We start from the raw sequence: 19,908 nt of genomic DNA on the forward strand, positions 1-19,908 counted from the left end.
TCTGGCAGCGTTAATCTATAACGAGTTAGCGCAGCTTGCAGTAAGTCGTGCAACGCTGGGTCACAGCAGAGCTGATGGGCACCTAGCTGGTCCTGTCTTGGCTAGGCTTTCACCCTCTCCCTTCTCTCTTTCCCACCTCCTGCTATACTATGCTATACATGGCTATGTCTCCTCTAACCAAGGAATTTTCTTCGCCAAGAATTTCTCTCTCTCTCTCTATCTTTCTTTCGCCCTCTCTGTACTCGTTCTCTCGTCCATCAGAGCTATATTATCCCACGCCGGAGGAATGGGCGCACGTGTTTCGGGAGCGAAGCAGAAGACGACAATGAAGACGATAGCGCGTGCCGGTTCATAATGACGATAATTTGCTATCTACGACGCACGGCCAACCTCGAGCTTAACAGCTCTACTCTAAAACGAAATGTACAAATCCATCCACTACTTGGCCAATAACCTGTATTGGATATGAGCCGTCGTATTGAGGCCAAGAAAAATAAGAAGTGCGCTACGCGTCCTGCCAGCCTCATTAATCCATAAATACTTGTGTACAGTGCGGTTGGTATGGGCACCAGGTCATCGTGGCATATGTCTAAAGGAGATGGCTGATACTCTTGCGCGGTGGTCCCTAGATGGTCGTGTAATCTCCATTGTGCCTGGTACAGCTTTTATTACTGAATCTAGATTCCGTAAATATTCCTTGCTTCAACATTCCATGAACGTGAAATTACCATTTTAAGCATATATGGTCATCTTTTTCTTGTTTGGTATATTTGGTGCCCCACTCGCCAATTCGAAGTGTCTATTACAAAATTTCGATGACATAACTTGATTTTTATTTACATAGATATCAGAAAATACAGAAACCAGATTGCTCGATAAATATCTGAGGCGTCATGCATATAACAGCTCAGACCCAGTTGTGTCAGCATGCCCTCTGCGTCTCTCTCGAAAAAAGAGCTTGCTTTTTTTGCAAAACCATTGACTTTTATTGTGCTCTTACTTGTTAAGCTTTAACCTTTTAAAGGTCCTCTTTATTTTTTACCGTTTTACCTCTTGACGACCTCCGCTGTTAAGCCACAGATGTTCTTTTTCGTTAAACCCATGTTAATTTTACGTCACCGCTTTCACCCTGTCGATTTTGCCTTTGAGAGCATATTCATGAACTCTGTCAAAAACATTGTCTTGCATGGTATTAAATGCTTTTTGCTTCGTCGCCCAGTTTACGTGCGTAAGTTAACAACGCCTCTAATAGTAAGGAAAACGACAAAATAATGATGGCGGATCCCTCCGTCATAGGAATCGATATAACACGAGAGTCAAGCATGTCGTCACAGAAGTAGTTGAGTGTTTACAGGGCATTGGTATATGAGAGCTTGTACAATGTCTACTGTTGTTTGGCAGATATAGCACCGCTTGATGCGGACGCATTCACGTCGACGCCTAGTGGCACATCTCCGTACCGACGACTAACGCCCACGATCATGATTTAACCCTTGCTGTAGCTGAAGTTCTTAACATATACGTGGACACCGCATGTGGTGAATCCCACGCAAAGAGGCATCAGCAAGCACATAGTAAACACTGATACTCGATATTCACTCCTTCAAACCGTCGTGAAACGCGAAGAGAAACTCCACGCGTGTCGTGTATTCCCTCTAGCGTGGCCGTGAATTCGCACAGGACGAGCGGGGAACGCGGTGCGACAGCCAGGCGAGCGTCGGAGAGCTATTTTTCGATATGGATGGATGACATGAGCGACGCTTAGTCTAAAGTAGCAACCTCGCGGTGTGTTAAAGCGCTGACGAAATTACACTTCTATTGGAAACGCGCCGAATGGGACGGTCGTAGGAACGGCGCGCTTCTTTTTTGAGCCTGGTGGCACACATGTCACCACCCCGTTATAAAGGGAACGCTGGTGGCGCTATATGCTGGTTGATGCCATATTTGCGCGAGATTCACCATATGCGGTGTCCACGTATATGTTAAATCATGATCATGGGCGTTAGTCGTCGGTCGGGAGATTGCCACTAGGCGTCAACGTGAATGTGTCCACATCAAGCGGTGCTATATCTGCCAAACAACAACAGTAGACATTGTGCAAGCTCTCATGTACCAATGCATTATAAACAGTCAACTACTTCTTTGACGACACGTTTCACTTTCGTGTTATACCGATTCCTATGAGAAAGGGATCAGCCATCTTTCTCTTAGTTTTTTTTTGCCATCTGATGGCGTTCATTTTTGCTGACGTATTTCCGTGACGGAAATACGTCATGAAAGTCTTGGTGGACCCCGGAAAAAAACACTTTCGTGTTAAAAAGAATAAGAAAAAAATCCGATAGCATAGCTGTCAAGCATGCGCTATTACCACGCCGTGAGCGAAGAAACTACATATGTGGTGTGCTTGTGTCGAAATAAAAATTAGTTAGAAGTAGCGTTCGGTGTGTCGGTCTTCTAGTCCCCGTCTTCGTGCGCTTACTGGTTTCAAGATGTCACTGTACCAACTAGCCGGACCCAGCATCTCATTCAGATTTTACAATTCCGCTCCTGTGCAGAATCGAATTCGAGCCTGCCAGGAAGGGGGCGACCATTCCCAATGCAAAGCCTAGATCCTTTGCATGGCCTAGAGTAAGGGACCGTGCAAATTTTTATTCAGCGTGTCATCGTTTCTATCTGCGCATCCGTCTGAAGCTGCAGAGCGTCGAATTCGGCCCGCGCTTTGCGCATCAGCTCCGCGTTCGTCAGCAGGTCAAGCACGGTCAGTGCCAGCACCTTGGCCGTCCTCAGAGTCGGCGGCTGGGCTTCCTCGGATCCGGCCAGGGTTGCGAACTCGCGCGTGTGGTTCGCCGCTCCCCGCACGTGCCCGGACCCAACTGTGTACACGGCGTGCAATGTGGGCACGCGATGGGACACGTTGCCGCAGTCTGTGCAAGCGCCACTGACCGGTAGCTTTTTCACGTAGTCGTCGATGAAGGAAAGCCCTGCGTGTTCGAAAAACGGAGGCCATTGTTTTATTGCGATAGCAATCATATAGACACCCTCGATGGGCTTTTGCCGTTGCTGTCTCCATCATCTTTCGTATAAAGCCCAAATTCATAACATCACCGTGCGCATCGTATGTTCTATATGTTCTACCCGCTAGTAAAAGCTTGCGAGCGCTGGTGACCAAAGCGGCTGAGATGGAGATGAAATGAGCCGGCCGTCTCCGTCGCACAGAGTGCGCACGCGATAAGATCACGCCGCGTGCGAGGCCAGCTGTCGATTGCTCATCAAGCAGAGAGGAAACAACTTGCCCATATTTCGTAAGAGCATGAGGGAAATCCAGGGGAGGGAAGTGTGTGGCGGGGGGGGGGGGGGGGTCGCTCGAAGAGCGCGATAACTGGCGCGTGCGCTATCTCGAGCGACATCAGGAGACGGCTCGTAAACTTGGTGTGCTCTCAACGCTTCGCGTTTAGAGAACTGACAGCAGAAGAACAGCTGCGGTCCCTGGAGCGGCCGTATTCCCTTAAACCAGAGTTTTCGTGAGTTACGCGAGGTCGGATCCAGATACGTCAGCTGCAAGTCTAACTTAGTACAATATCCCAATTTGTTGCTATTGCATTCATTGTTTCACCCTTAAGCGAAACTGTTTTTTTTCCAGTTAGAACTGACTATACTGTTAATCACGTTACACTAATGTCGCAGTTATGTTCAGCCTGACGTCATCGCTACAATATTTGTGACTCGAAAGAAAAAGACTTAATATGGTTCAGCGGTGTTTAACTGCAACAGTTGCTTGCTCTCTCCACATTTCCTTCATTTATGTAGGGCGTGGGGCCTTTCTGAAACCACCTTTTGTTTCAATGAAATGGTTTTGTGACACCTTTTTCCACCGTTGATTTTCCTTACCCTCATTCCGCAGCACAGGGTAGCCAGCCGAATCTAGAACTGGCTAAGCTTCTTGTCATTTTGTCTACTTCTCCCTTCTTTCCTTCCTTTCTGGTCCACTGAAGTATTTGCATATTCCATTATACTAATATCTTACGTTCGTCTGGATGACGCTGGACTCTTCTTCCGTCGTTTCATAGGTACCAGTCAGCTGCGTTCAGTGGATTCTTTTTTGCATAACTGCCTCCATGTAACAAAGAACAATGTTGTTTTAGTCTCGGATCAATAAAAATGCTCTTATTTGGAGAAACTACAAAACAAAAATGGCCGCTGATAATACTTCTTTCGAAAGTCGGACATTTCCTTTAAATATAACTTCTCGATGGCAGTGAGCACTGTTGGCTGATAAATTCACAGTTCTCTTTAAAAAAAAACACTGTTGATTAGTTTAAGACTTCGCCAGTTCTCCTGTTTACGGCACGACCTTAGTAATTCCTGCCGTACTAAATGCGTACGGACGTGGTTTTCTCGCTCCAAGGCATTCGTTTCTTCCGCCACTTCATTAATTGTGTCACTTTAATGCTTAAATATGCTTCAAAATACACCACGGCTCCCCTAGGGGGAGCTAGGTGTTTTTTACCCGTGCAGACTTCGCAAAATCAAGGATGTGTGCCATTTACAGCTCGGCTGCTAAAAAGCACCCTATAGCTTTACGGGCATCCGTCCCGCATGGACATCGTGGATATGACGTTAAGTGGCGCATTGTGTACAGAGGGTAGTTGTATAAAGAAACTCGGCTGAAGTACACGCCGTCATACGTAACGCGTTTCGACTGAGGCAGTGCAGTTTGGATGCACGGTGACGGAGGCTATACGGTGTCTAAATGCAAGTCGCATTAAGGTCCACAGTAATCTTGATAATATTTCTGTTGGAAGTTTTCAGATTCTCAGAGACACGAGGATTTAATAAAATTTGGGCAGCTACGAACTAATGCTGTGAAGACTGAGGAAGCAACAGAGCTGTTGGCGTTGCCCTTCTCTTTTCCCTCCTCCTCAGCATCACTTCCCTTTCTCACCCCTTGCTGTACTATACTATACTATACTATACTATACTATACTATACTATACTATACTATACTATAGTACACTATACTTTACTATACAAGACTGTTTTGCTTTACCCACTTTCCTCCTCCTTTCTCCCTCATCACCCTCACTTTCCTTTCCCTTTCGTTGTGAGCGTACTTACTGAGTGTTCGCGCTATGCTTCATCGTTCGCGTGCACTTTTCACCTAGGTGGTGCCTTGCCTTACCGAGAGAGTGGCCGTGCTTCCGGTAGGACGCGGCGATGGCGCCGTTCTGGATAACGTCCATGTAAAAGGCCTCCCTTCGGATGCTCACCGCGCAGCCAGTGGCCTCGGCCGCGCCCCTGAAGCAGGCCTCCACCCGGTCCCGGAGAGACAGCAGCTCCGAGTTAGAATCGGAGCGCACGCAGAATTGGAGATCTGTTTTTTCCGGAATGATGCTGGCGTACCTGCCGCCTTCCGTGATGACACCTGCGGGAACACAGGTTAAAAAAATATGCGGTAGTAATAACTTTTGCCCTGCACTTAGCGTCATTGGATACAGATACTAGGTAGCGGTACGCCACGTGCCCGACTTCTCCATCTCCTCTAATCATACTAAGTGAAGACCGCACCCCATTTTTGTTTCCTCATAAGGCTGTACCTCATTTCAACCGGCGTGAAAGAAGAAATAGTTGCGAGTTTTTTGTCGTACCATACCTTTATTGTCGATACTCTATCGGAAACTGTATTCTATGCAGTAGTTTGCCATCCACATATTATATGCTGACAACACTGAAACGTGAAAATACACATACTTTGCAACTTTCCGGGCCGCTTTTGATCAATGTGTCTTTCGAGCGATGTTAGACCAAACATCGGGACGCAAAGTGTACGGCAAATTGTACCATAGCACAAGAGCCTGGGTCTGAGGAAGTAGGTGCGGCAACAATTTTTAAGGCAGGTCTAGCACGCAAACAAAACGGACAGCGAAAAAAAGACATAGAGATCGTTACTTGCAGCTAAATTTATTTCGCAGGAAATCCTCACGTACATACACTCAAAATTCAAGTCACCGCGCATGCGTCACAAACAGTTATAGTTAAAAGCTTATTTGTGCCATCGAACTTTGAGATGATGCCCTACTGTGCACTGTGAACCGACTCGCGTCAGCATGACACTATGAAAGTAAAATAAAACATGACCATTAAAAAAAATTCTACTGGAAAGGGAACGACCTCAGAAGAAAAAAAAACGTGGTATTATGGAAACGGTAAACAAGAGTACAATTGGACACTTAAAATGCTACACAAGCGAGGCATCAGAGCTTGCGCAGTTGTAGATAGTAAGGAAGGAGGAAAGAAGGAGACTGGGGAAACAAAGATGAGTAGTGAGAGAATAGTGCGTTCTTCAATACTTAGTGTTGCACATAAGTTCTCATCTGGACAGGTACACGGAAGGGGCGCTGACGCAACTTGGGTAAAGCTCATTAATGCACGATGCTGGATGGAAACAACTTTATTGAGAGGTAAGGCAGGTTTTAGAGATCCGGGCTCATGTCTCCCACGACGGGACTGAGACCTTGTCACAACGCCGGTGGAGGCCCGAAGTTGGCATGCTTCGAATATATTACGGGCGGGCAAATCTTCATATTCCGATTAGGACAGCCTGGTCTATAACATGGGAAGATCCACCCATGGCGCCATGCAACGCCATACTGCTGCCCCATTTGAAGTTTAGGTTGGCGTGTTTACGTATGCGGCCTTTGATGGATCGGCGAGTCTAGCTGAAGTAAACACGTCCGCAAGAAAGAACTAAGGTATTTGTAAGCGACACCCCACTATCATGCCAAAAAACGTGTGACGTGTCTATTACTGCCGGCATTAAGCCGTTCGCCACTCATGCGCTTCAACATGCGCTTTCATTCATGCGCTTCCACAAACTACCAAGTTTGTCGGGGGCCAAAAACACAGCCCCAACACCAGCGTATCCCGCAGTCTTCTTGACGCGATGTGAAACTTGGTGCACATATGGGATGACGGCGGTTTTTGTCGTGTCGCTTTTCTTCGATGGCACAGCATTGCACCGCTGTTCCCAGTACCCAATTCATTTTCATTGTGTTGCGCGTAAATGGTGCACTGCGCTGCCCACTTTGACGCGTCTGTGTGTGTGTAGTGCGTGCATGTAAACTTTCCTAATGTCCAAGAAAATTCTGGACAGAGAAGTGTGCCTTGGCCACTTCAAGCCTTGAGTTGATCGACTGAAGTTGTCTTACTTAACTCCTGTCGTAAACGCGCTCACGGAAACTCAGTGAACACCTTGGGCATATTCACTTCGGGCGTTGTTTTGTCCGGACTTGAGTAAGCAAAGTCGTGGCTTCCAGCTGAGACGCATTTCTGAATGCGGGCGTACGTTTCTGCACCTCTACGTGCGGTGCAAGAAGTTTGTACGTGTAAGACATTTCATCTTCCCATCGTTTGAAGTGGCTTCTAACCGCCACTGTGGTGGCCATGTATTACGGCGCTCGGCTGCTGACCCGAACGTCGCTGGTACGATCCCGGTCATGGCAGTCGCATTTCGCTTAAGGCGAAATGCTAGAGGCCCGTGTGATTTCAGCGCATGTCCAAGAACCCCACAACCGCCACGTTACCCGGAACCCGGATAGCGGCGACACTCATAGCCTGAGTCGCTTTCGAAGGGTAAAACGATAAACGAGCTAGCGTTTAGAACCATGGCTTTTTGTTCGTGGACTGTCCTTGAAAGTTCTGCTGGCATCCACAGCTGTTTTTATTGCCGACGGTCCTTGACACTTTTGTTTGCTCGTGGCAGCTGGCAGACTCTTCGCGAAACTCAAGACATTGCGAGGGTCAACCATCTAGCTTCGTTTGTATTGTCGCTGTTGGCATCGGCGTTGTCATGCTACCCTGCTTAACGACGACGCATGCTCGGAATTGTGGAGGATTAGAATTCATCCGGGAACGTGGCGTACGCTTTGCTCCAGGAGCGAAGAAACCTCAATGTGTTCTCTGCTTTAGCTTTGCACAAATAGCTCTGCTGGAGGCAAAGCAGAGCACTCGCCTACACTGCTCAAGATATTGGCAGTGCACGCAAACAGAGCGTTTCTGCTACGCCAATTTCTACACAGTGCACTGTTGTGAACTAGGAGCTAAATTTGTGTAATTTTTGACGATCATACGCTGTAACAGTCTCGTCTAATGAGGTGCAACACCTGTTACGCCCATAGGCATGCGCACGGGGGGGGGGCAGGGGGGGGGGGCGGCCGCCCCCCTATTCACCTAAGAGGGGGGCGCAAAGTCAGCCCCACACATTGACATAATAGGGAGAGGGGGTGCTGCGACTCGGGGGGAGGGCAATGTCAGCGCCATTCATTGACATAATGGAGAGGGGGGGGTCGCTGCGACGAAACTTCGCCCCCCCCCCCCTGAAGGGGAACCCTGCACACGCCTGTGGTTACGCCGCTGTTACGCTCTTCATCACGCCAGCGATATGAGACGCCTCCAACATAAGACTAAAATTTACTATATTTTTCAGTGTTTCGTCTTCGGTCCACAACAATAAACGCTAATATCTGAGGCATGAAATGTCTAGCTATGAGCGAAAAGCACTAATATAGCTTCCTGCATTTTTTCCGCCCGTGGTAGCAATATCCCTAACGTAAAAGGAAATTTAAGACGAAGAAATGAATGAATGAGAAATGTAAATTAAAAATTCGATTACATGTGTGATGTGGTAGTTGCGCTGAACGACTGAAAACCAGAGGTCGTACCTTGAATCCACGAAGATGGCTTGCACTGCTGGCGGAGAAGACCAATGTTGACGAAGGAAGCAATGGCGGCATCCAGGGCGTTTACGCCTTCCCATGGGTAAGCTGCCGCGTGAGCAGGCTTGCCCTTGAAGCACACTTCGAGCTGCAAAATGGTGAACGTAAGCTTCGGTTAGATAGGCACGTCGCGATCAGCTTCGAGTTAAAAGGGTTGCAGCTTGGGCTAGTTGGTACTCTCTACTTGAGCAGTGGTGTAGTGCAGCTGACAGCTAGCGCTTGTCCATACTGGCACACTATAAGCAGTAACGTGAAGAACACCCACCACCACACAAACAACTAGACAGATCTCAAGAAACAGATTGGAGAAGATTGCAAACCAGAACTTTCCCAAACCCAGTACACTTCAACAGGGTACATTCCAGACAATACCCAGAAGCGAGCTGTATGCTCTGCACGCAGGAGCACGCAGATATGGCACACATCTTATGGAAATGCACACAGATCAGGACAATATACAGAGACGACAACATAGGACCGGACGTTCTCGAGGAGCGATGACTAAGCGCTCTGACTAGCTCAGACCAGAACAACTGTGGGCAATCCAGCGGGCCCGGGCAGTGGTGGAAAGGTTATGCCTCACCGCGCATAATGTCCGGTTGGCCTGAGCCCGGGCCGGCAACCTTGCAGGTGTTTTTTTTTTCTTAATAAAGTTTTTTTCCTTCCGTCCGTCCGTCGGTGTCACTCGTCCATTGTCCCATTTTGCGTCACACTACTACTCGATTTAAAAGTTGATACAAATGCATTCTTGACACAGCGCTAAAAAACAGAAACGCTGCATCAAACATGCGTTTCTACCAACTAGCCCAACTGTCTATCCTGTTAAAAGCGAATCATGGCCAGCACGATCTTGTCCCGTTTACCTGAATATTGTCAAACCGTTTTGCCGAAGTGGTCTCGAGGCCCAAACTCGCGGTGGCCATCACATGAATCCGGCCACTCGATTCCATGACGCTATCGTGTAAAATATTTCTTAACGTTTTTCAGGGCTTTACCCCGGAAAGTCCGGCATGTGTCAATGATTTATAGCAGGAATGTCGGGCCGGAGAGCTTGAAAGAAAGCCTACATTGTGAGTTCTTGGACAACCGTCGACGTAAGTTGCATCTGAAGTTCTTTCACTCTGTTCGTCATTGTCACGGAAATGCACCTCCCTGTATGATTCAGACGACGTAGATACCATGTTCAAGGTACGAGAGATGGCACCAAAAAACTGATGTGCTTCGACTGTCTAACTTTTCTGGAACAGCCGCTCGCGGCGGGAAAACAAAGCAGAGCGCGATGATTGCTGGTCATCTGTTCATCCGCTCATCTGTTCGTGCGTGCGCGTCTATTTTTGTTTCTATACGAGCGTGTGTACGGCACATCACAACAGGCTTTACGACTTCAAGCCGTTATCTGTATCATACGTTCCACGTGTCGTAAAAGTAGACGCGTGGAGGGAGTGGCAACAGTGCACGAAAAGCGTCGCCCATTCCGCCTTATTTTCATAACCGCCGCCCGTGTGTCTATCGAATTGTGGTTTAAGGCTATTCGCCACGCGTTCGCGTGTTCCCTTTTATAATGTTCACAAGAGTACACGCCGTTATCAGTCTTGATATGACCCTTGAGAATCTGAAATAATAATTTTATTCTGTTCCTGTGTCGCCTAAGGTCGCCTAAGTTTTAATAATACCAAGTTACATAAACTTAACATTTCAGTAACTGAGTCCGACTTTTTGTATCGATAACATATGAATCGCGCTTACAGCGCTTGAAATATTTATTGCTTAGCGAGAGAACTTTTCCATGGGGACCGTAAACTGCGACAGCGTATTCTACAGCAGGAAGAATAGAAATTTTGTATGCCATTAGCTTGACGTCTTTGCTTGCGTTTCGTAATTTTACTCAAAGAAAGCACAGATTTTTTACCATGCAAAGCACACATTTTCAGTCTGGCTGCAGCAGTTCGCGTGATCAGCTATCAAAACACCGAGATAGCTAAAACTACAACATGACACTGGAGGGAAACAACCTCTTCCTTTTTGGGTAATGTGAGCAAAGGTGGTTCAGGCCTAGTTAATTTCTATATCCCATTTTTGACGCCGTGTACGAAGGCCTCAGAGCACTCGTTAATTTTAATCTAAGCATCCTCACAGGTAACTGGAGCATAAAGTACGGAGTGATCTGCAAAAGCTTCAACACAGCTGGAGGCTGAACAACTCTGAGGGCATCATTAACATAAAGAAAAAAAAGACAATAAAAATGTACAACACAACAAAAGGTGTACAGGTCATCCTGAACTAAATAAACGAATATTCTGGAACAAACTCCTGGTCAGAATTTCTGCAAAAAGTGTTATGCACGCCCGGCTTGCAGTGAAACCCCGTCATGCGGGCTCTCCATATAGGTAATGCAGGGTGGCCAGCACCGTAAATTTGTATTTAGTGATGTCACAGTTCGTGATGTTGAGCAACATTATGCCGTATGAATCTATTTAGACACGCTTATCATTCCGAATGTCCGCGCCCCAAGAATATACCCTCCTGTCAGTTATAAAGAAACACAGGAAAACTTCATGGTTCATCATCGATACAGGTCAACACATCCTCAGACGAGAACAAAACTAGAGAAAGACTGGCATAGGCGCTGACCTTGAACTGGAAAGTTTTATTACCAATGCAGGAAGAGTACTTTTTGTATCTGTAATAAAGATTCTCAATTGAAATTGAGTGCTTGTTCACTTCCTTTTCTTTTGTTCTGTTAACGAGCCGCGCTGCATCCAATGCAAAAAATCACAGCATATCCACGGGGTGAATGATGATGAGTGGGGCGAAGCTCCAGAGGGAATCATCGGTAAACAGTAAAACTCCTCCGTGAAATTCGCCCAGTACATCATATAAAGAGTGTGAAACAGCGTGTATACATATATAAACATCAAACTTTTATTGTACTGTTGGTTTACGTAGTCCCTTCATTATCAACCCTTTGTGATCGGTGAAATGAAAGGAAAGTGTCCGCTCCCGAGCGAAAGAGAAAGCGCGCCAAGAGCGACCGCGTTCCCCGCTCGACCTGTGATCAAACTTTTATGTACTGTTGGTTTACCTAGTCCCTTCATTATCAACCCTTTGTGATCGGTGAAATGAAAGGAAAGTGTCCGCTCCCGAGCGAAAGAGAAAGCGCGCCAAGAGCGACCGCGTTCCCCGCTCGACCTGTGATCAAACTTTTATTGTACTGTTGGTTTACCTAGTCCCTTCATTATCAACCCTTTGTGATCGGTGAAATGCAAGGAAAGTGTCCGCTCCCGAGCGAAAGAGAAAGCGCGCCAAGAGCGACCGCGTTCCCCGCGACCTGTGATCAAACTTTTATTGTACTGTTGGTTTACGTAGTCCCTTCATTATCAACCCTTGTGATCGGTGAAATGAAAGGAAAGTGTCCGCTCCCGAGCGAAAGAGAAAGCGCGCCAAGAGCGACCGCGTTCCCCGCTCGACCTGTGATCAAACTTTTATTGTACTGTTGGTTTACCTAGTCCCTTCATTATCAACCCTTTGTGATCGGTGAAATGAAAGGAAAGTGTCCGCTCCCGAGCGAAAGAGAAAGCGCGCCAAGAGCGACCGCGTTCCCCGCTCGACCTGTGATCAAACGTTTATTGTACTGTTGGTTTACCTAGTCCCTTCATTATCAACCCTTTGTGATCGGTGAAATGCAAGGAAAGTGTCCGCTCCCGAGCGAAAGAGAAAGCGCGCCAAGAGCGACCGCGTTCCCCTCGACCTGTGATCAAACTTTTATTGTACTGTTGGTTTACCTAGTCCCTTCATTATCAACCCTTTGTGATCGGTGAAATGAAAGGAAAGTGTCCGCTCCCGAGCGAAAGAGAAAGCGCGCCAAGAGCGACCGCGTTCCCCGCTCGACCTGTGATCAAACTTTTATTGTACTGTTGGTTTACCTAGTCCCTTCATTATCAACCCTTTGTGATCGGTGAAATGCAAGGAAAGTGACCGCTCCCGAGCGAAAGAGAAAGCGCGCCAAGAGCGACCGCGTTCCCCGCTCGACCTGTGATCAAACTTTTATTGTACTGTTGGTTTACCTAGTCCCTTCATTATCAACCCTTTGTGATCGGTGAAATGAAAGTGTCCGCTCCCGAGCGAAAGAGAAAGCGCGCCAAGAGCGACCGCGTTCCCCGCTCGACCTGTGATCAAACTTTTATTGTACTGTTGGTTTACCTAGTCCCTTCATTATCAACCCTTTGTGATCGGTGAAATGCAAGGAAAGTGTCCGCTCCCGAGCGAAAGAGAAAGCGCGCCAAGAGCGACCGCGTTCCCCGCTCGACCTGTGAGAAATAACGGCAAGGATAGAGGAAAGACACGACGCGAGGTCGGTAATATGCCCTACGAAAGCCAACGGAACGCGATCGTGCAAGTGCTCCGGCTTCGCATCGCCTCATGGTCCCATTTAGCGTCCCAAAACCAAACATCTTGCTCAAGGTGTGCTTTGCGTTTTTCGTAGAAATAATTTCTTTATCATGCACATTAAGACGAAAAGTTGAAAGCTCACTAGAGTATATCGCCCGCAAAGTATGTCTTTTAGTGCGATTTAACTCTCGTACGGCAGGGTCCTCGCGCCGTTGCCGATCGGCGCTCACCCGTTGCCGATACACCTCGCCCGTTGCCGATCGGGCGAGGTGGCTACATACTACTACTACTACTACTACTACTACTACTACTACTACTACTACTACTACTACTACTACTACTGCTACTACTACTGCAGAGGAGGGAACGACCCCCCTCTAAGGAGCTTCGGCCCTAAAACGAAGTAGCCCACAGTTTGACGTCAGTAAAGTGTAATACTCAGCTGCCTACTAGCAGTGTCAACTTTGTATGGAGAGCGAAATCACGTGCTCGTATACGCCTGGCGTAATGCGACGCTACAGCTCACCGCTTGCGACGCTGAGAAAAGAGGCGTGACGATATCGGCTGGCGACGGGTGCGACATGATGGCCACGTCGATGCCCTCCAGCGCACCCTGGTCGATGAGCAACTGCTTGCCGCCTTTGCCTTCCTCACCTGGCGTGCCTAGGACCACCAGCTGCAGAACGGGTAGCGGAAAGAAAGACGGCGTGTTTGCAAGAAACGCGCAAGAGTGAGGACGACAAAATTGTCTGGCTGCACAGTCTTGGCTAACACTCTTGGAATAGCATGGCTAACCCATACAGGAACGACACAGGGGTCGTCTTCAAAATTGATTTGGAACCGATTACATAAAATTATTAGGCTGGTTATAACGAATGACGCAGGCGTTGCTACATGTAAATGCAATAAGACTGCAATAGGTATTGGTGTGGTGTGCGCAAATTTTTTCACTATGCTTGTAAATGGTTGTAAGGCATTGCCGCTAGCTCTTCGTGAAGATTTACACCGCTCATTTTAGTAGAGACCCATGCACGTTCACGAGGAAAAACACTCATAAAGTGTCTTTCGATTTCAGTGAGGTCACACGAAAATCTCCGAGAAAACGAGAAAGGGCGTGGCTGGGTGACGCTGCGATACGGATGCTCCCTAACAGGTGTGGCGACAAAAGATGAGATGAACACACACCTCAATCACTGGACAGAGATGTAATCAAGGATATGCTTAATTTTTTGCTCTTGAAATAAGAGCGGCCGCGTCGTAGTCAAAATTTCTCTTTTTCGTTTTAGTTTTATTGTACTTTTTATATGTCAGCTTCTTTTGTCTGAATAGGAGGATATTCATAATGCTTGGTGCTCCGGCAACACACTGAGCGCGTCCGCCATTTTCTTTCTGGTCGCCGTCGCGGAATCGTCTGCTAGCGTCTCCAAAGGAGAGGCCACGGAGAGGCTGAGCTGCAGTCGTTGCCGAAGCTTTCGGACCAAGAAAATGTGGCCGTTTCTTACGTCATGCACGCGTTGATCATCCTGCAAACATTAGTATAGCCAGAACTGCTACTGTTAATGCGGATAGCGGTAGCGTGCAAAATGCGGTTATGGTGGGCCATATGATGTGTATAGGCGCATACGCACCCTGCCACGTATGTCCTTGGACGTCTTCATTGCCTCCTGCACAGCGAGAGCTGCGCCCACCGATGCTTCGGCAATCAGGTTGTGCCCACAGCCATGACCGATTTCTGGAAGGGCGTCGTACTCGCAGAGCAACGCCACGCACGGCCCTGTGAAGTGTTTGAAACGCAACAAATATGAAAATTCTAAGATGTTTTGAATAAGAAGAATTTTATCTCTTCACATATTAGCCATTACGTGTAGAGGACAAGCGTAACTAGTAGTGTCTTATTGAAGCGTATTAGAAGGCATAAGCGCCCATCGCTGAGAATGATCCACAGTCACTATCGGCGTGAACCCACCCTCAAGCCGCCAGCCTTTTTAACTCAAACGTATTATATGCTGGGCTGAATACTGAAGCCGCTGACATCATCCCAGTCACGGAAATGACGTTAGCAAAAGAGTTTCGGTAATATGGGATATCATTGGCGCGACACATCTCAATTCCCTTGCGGATTAAAATTTCAGTCTCTCAATTCACTACCGGTGTTCACATCCGGTGTCTTAAGTCACTTCTGGTTTCCGCTTCACTTGATGTTGCAGTATAGCTAAGGAGTGACCCTTAGACAAGCCTGATCAAACATGATTGCCGAAATCGTTGACATAGTGTGCATCGCAACCCGTAGCCTACAGTGAGTGCAACGAGCCCAAGAAGACACGTCGCGTTCTGCACGTCGGAGCATTGGGCGAAGGATGAAACTGCGAACGATCTTCTATCAATGTAGGTTTCAATAGGGTGCGCTGGATCCGCTTTCAATTTTTGTGAGAGCGGACACTGGTTTTTACAGAGAGTTGTTTCACTGATATTCAACTGTTTGATAGCAAAAGAGAGATACGGCAGCACCCATGGATAGAATCGAGCGCATCCACCACGAGGACTCCCTGGCTTCCGCTTTCTGCTGTGCATCGCAAGAGTACGGGTTCGACTACCGGTGCCGGGTGCAGGCGACATATCCAGCAACAAAATGCTATGCCATTCATTCAATTAAATTTAGGCGCGCGTTTGAGGAATACTTTCCTCAGTCCGGCGGTCGCCCGCACTTCATCCCGGAAATCTCTGGCGCGTGCCCGACATGTCAGATCCTCGCCGACACCTTTCACGTAGCGGCTTCGTATCCTGCAACTCCTCTCTCTTTCTCATCCCCCTTCCCCATTCCAACTAGAGAGGCTTGGGAGGAGTACCTGCTCGGCTGCTCTATCTTGGATGCGCAACGCTTCTTGGTGGCGCGTGCCCGGGCAGCGGCCATCTCCAGTGGCGTTCCGGACTAGGGACTGCCACTCAGGCACACAGCAGCTCTCTTGTGGGTTTCTTGAATAAAATGTTTACCCCCACTATGTGTTAAAAACGTGCCAGGCACTCTACCATGGCGTTAAATATGACGTATATATAGTTATGGGCGCTAATAACTGCCGTACATAGTTCTTCTGACAAACACGCCATAATTCACCACTTACCTTTTCGTTATTCTGTGCTTTCACATCAATTAAAGGTATAACGTGGCGTTGCTGAGGCTCGGCTTTGAGTGCCGTGCGTGGTTTAGTCGATTGATTCGTTGTGTTTAAAGCTGAAGAACGACAGTTATACTAGGCTTAGTCGAGAAGATTGGGTTTGTTTGAGAATGTTAGTTGCCGCTACATGTCTGTACGGGATCGCTTTTGCATTTGCCTCGCCCCCTTTTCTTCAACAACTCGTGTGCTCAGCAGCAGAAATTTCTTGAACGCGAACGTGAACCACGGCGTTATGTTACACTTCACGCGATGCGTGCACTTCTTTACTCCAAGATAGCTCAAGCTCATGAAAAGCAAAGCAGGGCAGGATATAGTGACATGAAGAGCATCACCCATACATAAGGTACACTGGCGAGCCTCGGTCAGGCCCGGGAGCCGCTGTGACCCTCAGGGCTCTGGAAGAGGGGCCTCGCCCGCTGTAATCCACTTACATATTCGTTTCATTAAAGTTTATTCGTTTTCTTGTAATCAACAATAAAGTTCTTCCCTCCATCCATTCTTGTAATCACATCTTATGCTACTACTTTGCATGTTATATTGACACTTTCTCTCAAACAAGTCCAGAGGTGTTCGTTTCCAGTATCAACATAACGCCAAGTACTGGGTTCACTCCTTCGACTGTTTTCGACAATGTTTTGCATTAACTCTATTTGTCAAGATGCCAGATACAGTACCTTCGAAAGCCGAAGTACGCAGAACACGAAATGGTTTTAGCCAAATGTGAAGCGCATCCATATATTTGTCGTATTAATTTCACAGCCTTGAGAAAGCTCGGTGAACATTTAAAAATGTGTTTCTGCGCCCTTGAAACCTTTTCAGTAAATATTTAAACAATAGTGAGGTTGCAAGAAAATCTGTGTAATTAAATTTCTAGTGTGTAGAATTAATGGGCACATCAGCGGAAGGGTTTGTTCAAGGCAAGTTGGTACATGCTACTTCGAAAGAAAAAAAAACGGGAACACTAGACTCAACAAGAGAATCACACGCAAACGCTGACTGCACTCGTGTGCTTTACTTGTCGAGTCGTTCTCGCGCTGTTTTTGACTTCGACATAAGGGGGCCTGACGCCAAAACAAAAAAAAATCCTTGTTCAAACTATGTGTCAGTCAATCACACAGTCATTCAGTCTGTCAATTCGCAACTCACCGTCTGATCCCGCTGGAGCGTCGAATTCCGCCCTGAAGGCAGTCTCCAAGCAGTACTCCCGCTGTACGGTAAAACCTTTCTGTTCCAGGAACTCGCACAGCTTGTCGTGGGCTTTCACTTCTTCCAAGGCCAACTCGGGGTTCTCGAACAAGAAGCGACTCAGCTCCCAGAGTTCTTTGGAGTGGTCCTCCACCATTTTGTTCACCATGAGCGAGAAATCAGCGGCGGCCATGTCCAAACATATAGGCAATAACGACTGGCAAAGTCTCGAGTTCAGGTTTCTGAATCGGTTGTTCGATAGCACTTACGACCGTATGCTAATCGGACGCACTGGTTGTGATCTGCGCACAAAAGCTATACACACCTTTTTGTAGTATACTTTTTTTTGCGCTTTAGTCAGGCTGAGTTAACAACGAGCAATGAAACAAAAAGTTTGTGCCTGTGACCTCTGCGAATTCCTGTTTTTGTGACAGTCAGTTTCCTGGCACATGTGGTGGATCTTATGAGGCCGGTTTTTGATTGCACAAAATAAAATTAAAAAATAAACTCGCCGAAAGATTATTGTCTGCTTTCTTTTGCCTCTGCACCCGTAAACCGAACATACAGCTGTTGTCTAATGGCAAGTCCTAAGCGCCAGTGTTTAATCGACAAGCGAGTTTTACGAAAAGGCGTCGAAAGCAGGATGAGGTCGCAATTTATTCAAACGCGCCGGAAGGGTACGAGACACCGTAATTGGGACAAGCATTAGCTCCATATCTGAGGCGCGTGCTTGTGGGCACACCGATCTCTATGATTTGTGGAGTCAGAGTGTGCGAGTAACGCACGGACTGTTTATGATAAACACCGTGGTTACAGGCTCCGGACTCATTTCGACGTGTCCTGTAGCGATCCTCCCAAAGCGTGGAAGAGTAGCCTTTTATTCGACCCTCGTCGCAATGAAACGGTTTGTCTCGGTAGCCGTACCTACGACCTAGCAGTAAGCAGCAAAACGTGGTCGCACATTTCGCAACCGCAGCAGCAACGATGGCTGAACTGAAAAACTCAGAAGACGTAACTTGAAAGACAAAACGGAACGAAATGCTTACAGCGAGTTAGGCAGGGCTTTGCAGTTTCTACCACGATCACATCTGTGCGGCAGATTAACTTTTAAAAGTGTACATTTAAATATAGGCAACTTTAGAAATATTGCCGATTAGAATATAACACAACGTTCGCGAGATTGAACGTGATCATTTCATGCCGAAAAATTGTTAAATGAATTGCCAGTCTATATACAACGGTGCATTGTATATGGCTTTTATTTATTTATTTATTTATTTATTTATTTATTTATTTATTATTTATTTATTTATTTATTTATTCAAAATGCTTTACAGGCCCATTGAAGGGCATTGGGTAAGGGGGCATCAGTATTTACAAAACAACAATAAAGAGAAATACAGACATAAAGCAAAAAAAAGAAGAAAGAAAGGAAAAACAGAGACAATACAAATATTAGAAACAACGTTATACTATGCTAGAGTGCAACGAAATCAGGTTATCACGGAAAGGTTCACGATTAGGGATGGATACAATGTGATCTCTAAGACCGTTCCAATATGAAATGACTCTAGGTTGTGATGATCAGTTAAATGCCTGCGTGTGACCATGAATGCACATGAAACTACGTGCGTTGTGAATGCGTTGTAGCTGGGAATAGAGCACAACGGATGCTGTCATGAGAACTTTATAATGCCACTTTGTGCTGCCTTTGACCAGACCGGCCAGACCAGCGAACCTAGCGTCATCCGGTGAAAAACTGTAATAGATTCGAGCGAAAAGTAGAGCAGTCTCGTTGCCATAACAACTTCCATAGAACAGGCACGATGCTTTCGGCCTTCTCAGCGGCACCGGCGTCTTACGTTAATACTTTTTATGGAACACACTCGAACAGCGCGCCAGCAGTATGCGCTCCCTGAAGTTCCTGAAGTTGTGCTCGTTTGGTAGCTTCGCATGAAGTCATTCACTGACGACGAAGACATGACGAAGGGCTGCAGACATGTCGTTTTAGTCCATGTGCAAATAGCAAAGGCGCGCCGAAACGACGCCAGTAGTGCGCACATTTCCCATACAAAAGTACTGTTGCCTCTCACGTGACAGACGTCTACGGTCGTGGAATCATGTTGTTGTGGCAACATTTCGATGTTGAAGACATCAGCTCTTCCTGCAAGGTGCGCTGTTAGCACTCAGAAGTATTTTGAAAATAGCAACACAATTCAAATTCTAAAGGACTTCATCTGACGAACAGCTGATTAGGACACACTAGGACGAAGGAAGAAGAGTTGCTAAACGAGCGCTGACTTTAGCCTTGCTGTTCATCCTGAACAATAAGCGAATAGACATACAACCGCCAACCGCGACAGGGGTAAGTAGGTGCGAATGCACAGAAG

At 47.1% G+C, this 19,908-nt stretch overlaps 1 protein-coding gene across 1 annotated transcript; it reads right to left on the reverse strand.

Annotated features, from left to right (window-relative positions):
• Positions 1-2,629: 2,629 nt before the first annotated feature.
• Positions 2,630-18,234, reverse strand: LOC119376253 (peptidase M20 domain-containing protein 2). Its single transcript, XM_037646157.2, has 6 exons — positions 17,480-18,234; positions 14,789-14,934; positions 13,687-13,836; positions 8,718-8,859; positions 5,180-5,422; positions 2,630-2,981 (listed from the first exon to the last, which is right to left on the reverse strand). The coding sequence occupies exons 1-6, from the start codon at positions 17,709-17,711 to the stop codon at positions 2,653-2,655; spliced, it is 1,242 nt and encodes a 413-aa protein (XP_037502085.1). The 5' UTR covers positions 17,712-18,234; the 3' UTR covers positions 2,630-2,652.
• Positions 18,235-19,908: the final 1,674 nt, after the last annotated feature.

The sequence above is a fragment of the Rhipicephalus sanguineus genome, unplaced genomic scaffold (assembly GCF_013339695.2).
Source record: "Rhipicephalus sanguineus isolate Rsan-2018 unplaced genomic scaffold, BIME_Rsan_1.4 Seq1138, whole genome shotgun sequence".
Taxonomy (NCBI): Eukaryota; Metazoa; Arthropoda; class Arachnida; order Ixodida; family Ixodidae; genus Rhipicephalus; species Rhipicephalus sanguineus.